Source organism: Nicotiana tabacum, chromosome 2 (genome assembly GCF_000715075.1).
Source record: "Nicotiana tabacum cultivar K326 chromosome 2, ASM71507v2, whole genome shotgun sequence".
NCBI lineage: Eukaryota > Viridiplantae > Streptophyta > Magnoliopsida > Solanales > Solanaceae > Nicotiana > Nicotiana tabacum.
The window spans coordinates 112621106-112632594 of NC_134081.1; the positions used below are offsets into that span (position 1 = coordinate 112621106).

Consider the following 11489-nt stretch of genomic DNA (forward strand, 5'->3'; position numbering starts at 1 on the left):
AGCTCGAGTGAGGTGGGAGCGCTTTGCATTTTCAACGAAGCCCAACATGCCCTGAATCGGGTAAGTTCATACTTTCTTTGCCAATTTTCATGCTTGTGTTTTTCTTTCCTTGTATAATCCCTTCTTTTTATTTTTTTAGGCTTCTGTGCTTCATTACGAGGCATTTTTTCAATCCTGAGGGGAGCTGAGCCGGTACGAAGCCGAAGTTCGAGGCTTACTGAGGAGAGAGATGCCTTCAAGCTTCTTAGTGAGCAGAGAGAAGGAGAAGTAAAAGGACTTCGGGCTGATCTAGAAGCATCTCGGAAAGAACAAGCTGAGCTTGCCGAGCAGGTAAAAAGAATCTTTGAATTTAATGATATTGACTCGGGAGTGATGGCTAACAGTTCGGTCCCGCAGGTCGAGCAAAAGTTCAATGTGATTAGGCAGCTTCGTGTTGAAGTGGACGTAGTGAAATCCGAGGCCGAGGAATGGAAAAAGAACATGGACCGCCTCGCCTCAGAAAAGGAGACTGCCCGAACTCAACTGGCTTTGGCTGAGGCCCAACTCCGAAGCTTGAAAGAGAAAGCCTTGGTGCAAGCCAAGAAAATCGAGGAGTTCCAGTCTCGGTTGAGCTCAGCAAATTCTGATCGAGAGAGACTGGCCACAAAACTTGCAGTGGCCAAATCGGAGGTCGAGAAAACCATGGCCAATGCTGATGCAATGGTGGCCGTTTATCGATCTGATGCGAAAGCTGCTCAGGTTCGAGCAAAGGAGGTTACCGAGGCTGCTCAGGCTCAAGAAAACTGGGTTGCCGAGCATGCTAAATGCCAGTCTCGAAGGGAGACTCTCGAAGAGATCCGTGCTCGTGGCTTCGATCTTATAGCCGAGATCGAGAAAGCTAAGGAGCTTGAAGCCGAAACCAGAGGGTTGGCCTTTCCTGATGATGATGATACCGGGAGTACGAGCGGATCCTTAGCCCCACGGTGGGAGCCAAGCTGTTTACCCGAAAAAGGGATAGATTTGAATTTATACGTAGTTCTAAGGATACGTGGTATAACTCGGCACAAATTAAAAAAATAAGTAGGGATATATTGAATATTGACTGTAAAAAGGAATGAATACAAACCCTAATTGAGTAGAGAATGATTGATAAATGAACAAGATGAATCAATATCAAAAGCCCAGAAAAGGATAATATTTGCTAGATGTTATGTAAATCTCAATAATCTCTGAATGTGAGAATATGTGAATGTATATCAACCTGCCCTTTACAAATGTTAGTCACTCCTAATATAGTGGAGGAATCCTACTTTGGATATAATTAAAAATATATAGTGGGGATCCCGTGATAGATTAATAAATTGGCTTTTCCTTGATTCAAGCCGTGATTTCAGCCGAGATTCTCTCCCCAAATGCGGCTATAACGGCTTTGTTGTTCCTTGGCTCGGTCTCGATCTTGGTCGGTCTCTGGATCTCTAGCTCGACCTTGACTCGATCTCGGTATTTGATCGGTCTCTGGGTCTCGAGTTCGACCTTGACTCGATCTCGGTACTGATCGGTCTCTGGGTCTCAAGTTCGACCTTCCAACTTCACATCACAACTCGATATTTTAATGACGAACCTCGGTCCATCATGCTCCAATCTTGATTAGTCGCACGAAGGGCAAACTCAGTTTTGACCGTATACATTACCTAAGCCAAAATCATCCAATTCATGTGGTTTACGGTTAATTTATCATTATTTATTTCAATTGCAATCTAATTTATCGCTTTGTATCAAGTTAATCCGCATATCCTTTCAACCACTAACAAATTCAATTGTTATCCGATTTTGAGGGTAAATACATATTAAAAAAAGCTTAGTATAACACTTTTTATGACCAAGCAAAAGGTTAGTATAATATCCTAATGTCCATATTCTCGTAAGAGAAATTTTCTCTGCCCTCTTCTGTATATTTTCATGATTTTATTATCAGAAAAGTACATTGAAATTGAAAATAACTATTTGCAAAAAAACATGATTAAAGAAAATCTTATTTGGAAGCTAGAAAATAAAGGGTAATAAGATCACACATAAAGAAGAAGAAACTAATATATATATATTTATATATATATATATATGAAAAAACTAAAACAAAAAACTAATTACGAGATATCAATCATCTTAATTGAAAAAGAAAAATCTTTCTAATTCTCATAATTATATAAAGAACAAAATACGTAAGTCATCTCTCAACTGACTGTTAAAATTAATTTATGAGGAGGCTATCCTGGACTGAAAATTCTCAAGCAAATGAGAGGTTGACTCACAGGAAAGCCGTTCATAGGACTCACATCGTGTTTATAATGGAAGCTTAATTTTTAATGGATTTCTCTTGAATTTGTGGGAATGAAATCGTAGACGTGTATAGCTAAGGGTCCAACTTTTTTGTCTTGTTGGTGATAATACAATATACCCATTAATAACATTAATATTAATATATATTAATAAACATCAATTGTGGGAAGGGGAAGAAAATCAAAATATTAAGACATTATAGTGGAAAAATTTATGGAAGTGATTCGCGCATGATTGTCACGGGGAAAAAATAGGAATTTTTTCTAAATCCTGATTTACCTTTATCCCAAAGTCCATTACTCCTTAAATATATGTTCAGAACTATAAGCACATATCCGTCGATTTAATATAATGTTATTTCTTCTTTACTCTATCAAATTAAAAAGAACACATTCTGTACACCACCACCAAAATCTATCAAGAAAGTCTTCCTACACGCCAGAAGATTCAAAATATTATTAAAAAAAAAAAATCACTGACATACTATCTTTGGTGCACGAATTGGCATTTCATATATGAGCCTTTTTGTCTTTAATATAGGGTGTTTCTTCTGCATTAACAATGAGAAAGTTTCACTAATAATTATGAATACCCCTAAATAACGTTACTGTCTTAGATTAGATAAAAAGCATCTATTTTTCAAGGATAGAAGGAAAATGATGTGCAGGCAACAAATTTCATTCCAAGAACGTTTTATTTTAAAAATCTTCACTAACCAGGTTATTCTACCTAATTGTACTTTATTGAAGGAAGATTTTCAAAGAGGAAAAAAAAAAAGGAAGATTCTCCAACGCCATGAGGTTTCTTGCGATTAACTAAAAAATCGACCGAAATAACGAACCTTGGCACATCTGAATATTATCATATTTCTTGCACAGATCAAAGACTCTCCTGGTGTATTTGGTACGAAGGAAAATATTTTTTAATTTTTTCATGTTTGGTTGGTTTATATGTTTTGGAAAACAATTTACTCATGAACTCATAATCCTCCAATTTTTTCTAACCTTTCCCCATTTTCTATCCCCACCAACCCCTACCAACCCACCTATTCACCCCTGCCCCACCCCCAACTCCACCCACCCCACTCCCGCCCCTACCTAAAGAGAAATATTATTAATAGTACTTTCTTTTCATGTTATAAATAGAGTATTTTTTTTATTTCAACAAACGAGTATTTTTCATTTCAACAAAAAAAGGTTTTTTTTTTCATGATGTAGAAAAAGTATTTTCTTTCATTTCAATAAAATGAGTACTTTATTTTTATGTCGTTGTAGAAATAGTACTTTTTTTCAACCAAAAAAATAGTTTTTTTTTTAATAGTTATGAAGCATAAATTTTAATGTTGTTTTTGCGTAAAAGAAAATAAAGCACACTACTAAAAAATTACGTTTTTCCGACCGAAAATTTCCGACGGAACACTGTTGTCGGAAATTTCCGACCGAAACGGTCAGAAAATTAAAAACAATTAGTTACATTTTTATTATATAACTTCGACTATGTTTCCGACAAAAGTGGTCGCACAGCTTGGCGTACAAAATTGAGTTGCTTCATTTTGCTTTTTGAGTCGGAGGCAATTATCTTTTACCATATACGTTCATAGGCTGAAAAGTTACATCTCTTCGAGTGTTCCTTATCTTTCTTTCTAAATGTATTATAGTTCTTTCACATGAAAAATGTTACAATTTGACAATATATTTTCTCGAAACAGTTTGATTGGTAGTAATATTGAGACGAAGAAACGGAGTTCATGTCGGAAATTTTCTGACCGATCGCAAATTTTTTGCGATCATGTGTTTTCTGATCGATCTTTTTCGGTCGAAAAATACTTCGAAAAATGCGATTTTCGACCGATTTGACGGTCCGAAATTAGCCTTTTTCTAGTAGTGGCAACACGTTAGTTCCTTTGGGTTTGTGTGAATTTTAAAAAGAATAATTAAATTTTTGAAAAAAATAAAGTCATGAAAATATTAGGTATTTTTTTTTGGGGGTAGGGGCACAGGAAACATAGGACTTTGGGGAAGGGGAGTGAGGAGAGTAGCATAAATTTTTTTTTTTCTAAAATATATTTTATACTCTCTAATCAAACACTAAAAAATATTTTGCGGAAAAAGAATTTCACTCACCAACCAAACAAGAGAAAATAAGTGATAAAACCACTCATTTTTTATGATTTTCTAATATTTTTCATGGAAAACATTTTCGTTCGTACCAAACACACCCTCAGTCTCTCTCTCATCCTCCCTTTCGGCAGTTTAAGAGTATTTTAATAGTATAAAATTACTCAGTCTTTGATTGTATTTATTACAAAAATGCTTTGCCCCTTATTAAAATGGAAGAAGAAATCGTTATGCTTCTAAAATAAGTGGGCATGCCTTTTGAATGAAACATTTAGCTCAGTAATTCAGTTAATGGGTGTGCCTTTTGAATGAAAGGCTTGGCTCAGTTAATGAGCGTATTTTTTCAATCAAATATTTGGTTTAAATGATTAAAAAAAAAAGAAGAGGAAACACCTCCCAAAAAAAAGAGAAAAAAAAATAGATGAAATTTCTAGCTTTCGAGAGATGCCACGTCAACTTTTTCATTCCCTGAATTATATATATATAGAGAGAAATTAATGTAATGCCTACTTTAATTTTTTCCTCCACCAATCAATTAGACGTGTTAAACTTCAATTATTCTGGAATTAATCTCTTCATTCTTTGTAATCTGGAACGTAAATCAAGCCACTTTGCAAGCAGAAACATATATTTGTATAAAGAACATGTGGGAAATATTTCAGGTGCCTAATATTCTTTTCCACGTATATATAAATTAAACGTTATTTTTGTAGAATGAACTTATAGGAAATGTTTCAAGCACCTAACATTCAATATTAGATCAAATGAAACTGCTAACATGAAATTGAAAATTAGTTGGCTAATGAACAAACTATGCTAAAATATTATCCCCAAGTACATTAAGAGGTTGGTGGTTTAATTTCTGGTGAAGTTGTTAGCTACTAATACCAAATGCCTTATATCTCTTAATACACAGAACAAAAACAATAAGCAAATGTCCTCTACTTCGATTAATTTAACAAGATTATCCAAAGCTCATCAGCTTGTATATATGTCAACAAATATAGCAGGTATTTTATAACAGACTAACGCAAGTTAGCTAAAGCAATGCATGTGCCTATAAATGCTCTCTGATTTCTTTGGAGTGGATATGTGTAGCAACTCAAACAAAGAAAGAGACCTCCTTCAAAAGTTGCAAAAAGAAGTACTTAATTAAAATGGCTAAATTTGGCTGTTTGGGTAATTTTCTAGTGTTGTGCATTCTACTAGGAGTATTGGGTTCTAGCCATGCTCAGTTACAGCTCAACTTTTATGCAAAGAGCTGTCCAAAAGCAGAGAAGATAATTCAAGATTATGTCCAAAAGCATATCCCAAATGCTCCATCTCTTGCAGCAGCCTTGCTCAGACTGCATTTCCACGATTGCTTTGTCAGGGTAAGTGTGTCACATATTTGCAGCTATATATTCACTTAGTGCCATTCTTGAAGTATTGTAACTTAATTTTCTCATTTTTCTTCTGAGTATTTGTAGGGTTGTGATGGTTCTGTACTTCTGAATTTCACGTCGAGCACAAAAAATCAAACGGAAAAAGTGGCTGTCCCTAATCAAACATTGAGAGGCTTCTCATTCATTGATGGTGTAAAGAAAATAGTTGAAGCTGAATGCCCTGGTGTAGTCTCTTGTGCAGATATTGTTGCATTGGTTGCTAGAGACTCTCTTGTGGTGACTGTAAGTATAAAACTTCAACTAACAATTGTAAACTAGTTGGTATTCTCTCATTATCTTATTGTCCATTTATCTTCTTTGTATGATAGGGAGCCCCTTTCTGGAATGTACCAACTGGTAGAAGAGATGGAACAATATCAAATGCCTCTGAAGCCTCGGCAAACATCCCTCCTCCAACTAGTAACTTTTCCAGTCTTCAGACATCTTTTGCTAGCAAAGGTCTTGACCTAAAAGACTTGGTCCTATTGACTGGTAAGTTTAAAATAGTACAAATTTCTACTTAGTTCTTCTATATTGAGATTTTCCATAAATTTAGTTTTTCTACAAAAAAAAAAACATTATTACTATGAATAATATGTTATTAGGTGCACATACTATTGGAATCTCTCATTGCTCGTCATTTTCAACACGTTTATACAATTTTACTGGAGTTTTGGGAACACAAGATCCATCTCTAGACAGTGAATATGCAGCTAATCTTAAGGCGAAGAAATGCAAATCAATCAATGACAATACCACAATTGTTGAAATGGATCCTGGCAGTTTCAGGACATTTGATCTTAGCTACTTTAAGCTTCTGCTCAAGAGAAGAGGGCTATTCCAATCTGATGCAGCCTTGACTACAAGTGCGACAACAAAGTTATATATCAACCAGCTAGTACAAGGATCGCTCAAACAATTCTATGCTGAATTTGCTCAGGCAATGGAGAAAATGGGAAGAATTGAAATCAAGACTGGCTCTGCTGGTGAAATTAGGAAGCAATGTGCAGTTGTGAATAGTTAAGAGCAATGGTTTTGTGTTTGTATGTGTGGGTACCTTGGTGTGAATGATTTGCTAACATGAATATCATGTTCTTTTTTGTAGTTATTCCAATTGCTTTTGTATATTGATGGTTTTCTTGAAATAAAACTAAGATCAAATCTGATGCTTTTGAATTTGCTTTAGAGCATAGACATTATTTTGCTAGAAATGAACCTTTGTCTTTATATTCTTTCATAATGCAGCTGAGATTCAGAACTGTAAAATAGTCTTCAATACTGATTGGATGTCGTTGTCCTGAGTGATAGGCTATATGTATATCCCTGTTATGTTTTGATGATCTAACAAACTTACTGTCAAGAACCAGATAAGCAACCTGTTACACATTCTTAAGACCTTAAAATCAAAAGGTTCTAGCTTGAGATAAGGTTCAACTTTTCAGAGTCAAAAGAACAACAGAGAGAACAGATAGCTACCATTTCCCGAGGAAACTGCACAAGTCAACTGCCTCAGCTGTAAAGTTGCTGCCTGTACATGCTACAGTGCAGAAACAGTACAACAGTCAACTTTATGGGGAGTGCCTTTTACCTACCTTGCTTACATCATACTAGTGATGTCACAAATGCATTATTAACATCAAGGAAGGTAAAACAAATTACTTGTTCACTTAGAGAATTCATTCAAGCTCTCACACGGTCATTGGTCATCAAGCAATCAATTCTCAAGTGCATCAAGAACAAAGAACAACACTACTACGGACCAGTTCCCCATAGCAAGTCATTGAATATCCTTAGTTGAGTTGTAACTTTATAATAGTTCTTCAATTGTAATTCTTACTTAGCTTGTTTAGAAATATTCTGTAGAAAACCCTTTGTAAACCTTAAACTTTTGTATTTGAGTCTTGGCTAGAGTTAGTCGAGTTGTAAAGTCTTTGTAATAGAGGTATTACAAAGTGGCTTGTAATAGAGTATTACAAGTTAGTGAGGGATTAAGAGGTTAATTCCTAGGTTGCAGATGTTGTAGTCTAAAAGTTGCTCAGTAGTGAAGTTGAAATCCTACAAGGGTAGGTCATGATTTTTAATCCCGTTGAGCTGGAAATTTTCCACATAAAAATTCTCTTATCATTTACTTACTGCAGTGTGCGTGTGTTCTAGTGGAACTGATAGAGAACCTGGTTCTTTATAGAGTTTGGTGGACCCTTATATTGTATCAATTGGTATCAGAGCGGATTCTTTCTATCAGGTTAACACCTAGAAAGGATCCTCATGGCTACTCCTCCAAACTTCGAAGAAGGCCAGTCAACTTACAGACCGCCTAGGTTCAATGGACAGTATTATGGATGGTGGAAAACTAGGATGCACGACTTCATCATGGCTGAAGATTCTGAGTTATGGGATGTCATATGTGACGGACCCTTTGTTCCCACCAAGAATCTTGGCGACCCAGCTGTAGCCATTCCCAAGACGAGGAAGGAATTCAATGACTCTGATCAAAAGGCTATAGAAAAGAACTTTCGTGCAAAGAAAATTCTTATTTGTGGCATTGGTCCTGATGAATATAACAGGATATCGGCATGCCAATCAGCAAAAGAAATCTGGGAGGCTCTTCAGACAGCTCACGAAGGAACAACACAGGTTAAGCAATCCAAGATCGACATGCTCACAACTGAATACGAGCTCTTCAAGATGAAAGATGATGAATCCATCCAAGATATGCATACTCGCTTCACCTCCATCATTAACGAGCTTCACTCTCTTAGTGAAACCATTCCAAGAAATAAGTTTGTTAGGAAAATCCTTAGTGTACTGCCCAGTTCTTGGGAAAGCAAAGTGAACGCCATTACAGAGGCGAAGGACTTGCAGACACTGACCATAGATGAACTTGTTGGCAATCTAAAAACATATGAAATGATGAAGAAGAAGAAGAAGAAGGACAATGAAAGAAGAGAACCCAAAAGAGAGAAGAACCTGGTCCTCTAGACAGACAACAATGATTCAAGTGGTGAGGATGGTGATATGGCTTACTTGACAAGAAGATTCTAGAAGATGGTTCGCAGAAATGGAGGCATTCCAAAAAGGAGAAGTTCTAGCAAGCCAAAAAATTAGGACCTATGTCATAAATGTGGCAAGCCAGGACACTTCATCAAGGAGTGCCCTCTCCTAAAGCAAGATCAGTACAAAAATAACTTTGACAAAGCAGCCAAGAGGAACTCGGTTCCTGACAAACGCTTCAAGAAAAAGAATGACACTGACAATGTTGTAAAGCAAGCTCTTACTGCATGGGGAGACTCCTCCAGCGAATCTGAAGAAGAAAATGATCATGGTGATATTCAATGATGGAAGTGGAAAGTCAAGCAACTAAATATGACTCAATCTTTGCCTTGATGGCTCAGTCTGATGATGATGAAGATGACAACGATGATGAGGTAAATTTTCTGGATGTTCAGAGAAATCTGAAATCTTATTCTCCTAAAACACTTATGTCTTTGGCAAATGTGTTCATTGATGCTTATCACAGTCTTATAAATGATAAAGATGCTTTAACTGTGGAGGTAGGAGAAGTAGAACAAACCAGAGATGACTTAGTAATCGTTGTTATTGATTTAAAGGAGACAATTGAGAACCTGAAGAAAGAGAAGGATGCCTTAGATGAAAAAATTACACATGTAGAACATGAAAGAGATGATCTAATGGTCACTGTGGTAGATCTAAAAGAGACCCTTGAGTGTGTAAGAAAGGAAAAAGAAGTCTTAGTTGAGAGAGTTGCTTACATTGAGCATGAGAGAGATGACCTATTAGTAGTGGTAGTGGACTTGAAAGAAATAATTGGGGCACCTAAAATAGAAAGTAAGCCTAAAAATTCTCAAAAGGGAAATGAAGTTGCAAGTGGGGCACACATTAAGCTTGAAAGTGAGTTAAATTCAGTGAAGTCTAGTCTGTATGCTGAGCTTGAGAAAAACAAACAACTTCATGAAGAACTAGGAAGAGTGAAGAGTGACCTTGAAAAATCACTCAAGTGGAACCTGGTCCTCTGATGCTATCATTGCCATGTACACCAACAATGGGGGAAACATGCAGGGGATTGGGTTCCAAAGGGAAAAGATTCCCTACAACCCTCATAGCAAGTACGTTACTGTACCTGATAAAGTTGGCTTTGTATTCACCGTGGTAACACTGGGTACTTTAAAGAAAACTGTAAGGCCAGATTTCAGTCACAGCAGAAAAACAAAGTTTTCGCTGAAAAAGTAACTACTGGTAGAGAACCTGGTCCCTCATATAAGAAATGCATGATGCCTGCTTGGACAAAAAAATCCCTCATTCACCACCTTTCCTTATTACAAGGGACCCAAACTCGTTTGGGTTCCTAAGTCTAACTCTTGATTTTCTTGTGCAGGGAACAGTGAAAATAAGCAGCCTACAAATGGTACATGGATAGTGGCTACTCAAAGCACATGACTGGAACTACAAATAATTTCCTTTCACTTAAAGCCCTGCAAGGAGGGAGTGCATCCTTTGGAAATGGAAAAAAGGATACATTCTGAGAGTTGGAAGGATTGGGAAGTCTCTCTCACACTCAATCGAAAATGGGTACTATGTGAACGGGTTGAAGTACAGCTTGCTAAGTATTTTCCAGATCTTTGATAAGGGAAACAAGGTAGAATTTGTGTCAAAAATATGTACAGTCACAAACCTAGTGACTGGTGAGGTGGTGCTAGTAGCAAAAAGATACAAAAATATCTATGTTGCTGATTTTGAGTCTCTGCAGAATGGTGATCTCAACTGTCTAACTGCTATTGATGATGATGCTGAATTATGGCATAGGAGGCTGGGTCATGCAAGCTTCACATTGCTGAACAAATTGGTCAGGAAGGACCTGGTTCGTAGTCTGCCCAAATTAAGTTTCAAGGATCACAAAGTGTGTGATGCATGTGTAAAAGGCAAGCAAGTCAAATCCTCATTCAAGCCCAAGAAGGAAGTCAGTACCTCAAGGCCACTTGATCTCCTTCACATGGATCTATGTGGATCCATGAGGGTGGCAAGCAGGGGAGGAAAGAAATATATCTTCGTTATAGTTGATGATTACTCCAGATTCACCTGGACTCTGTTTCTCAGAACCAAGGATGAAACCTTTGAAGTATTTGTTGCCTTCGTTAAAAGGATTCAAGTAAAGATGGGTAATAATGTAGCTTGCAGCAGGTCTAATCACTGGACATAGTTCGACAATGCCAAATTTGATGAGTTCTGTACTGAAAATGGTATCACTCACAATTTTTCAGCTCCAAGAACACCTCAACAAAATGGTGTTATGGAGAGGAAGAATAGAACTCTTGAAGACATGGCAAGGACACTGCTTGCTACTTGGTGAACAGGTGCATGATCAGGTCTCTTCTGAACAAGACTCCATGTGAACTGCTGAATGGAAGGAAGCCCAAACTGACACATCTAAGGACTTTTGGGTGTAAATGTTTTGTCCTCAACAATGGAAAGGAAGCTCTTGGAAACTTCGATGCCAAAAGTGATGAAGGAATCTTTCTATGATACTCATCCCAAAGCAAAGCTTACAAAGTATATAACAAAAGGACTCAATGTGTTGAAGAGAGTATACATGTGATTTTTGATGAATCTCACCTCT

General features: G+C 36.9%; 1 protein-coding gene across 1 annotated transcript; it reads left to right on the forward strand.

Moving 5' to 3' along the window:
- The first annotated feature begins 5476 nt into the window (after positions 1-5476).
- On the forward strand, positions 5477-7028 carry LOC107820554 (peroxidase 3-like). Its single transcript, XM_075229542.1, has 4 exons — positions 5477-5806; positions 5903-6100; positions 6187-6349; positions 6463-7028. Exons 1-4 carry the CDS (start codon positions 5591-5593, stop codon positions 6879-6881), a joined length of 996 nt encoding a protein of 331 aa, XP_075085643.1. The 5' UTR covers positions 5477-5590; the 3' UTR covers positions 6882-7028.
- Positions 7029-11489: the final 4461 nt, after the last annotated feature.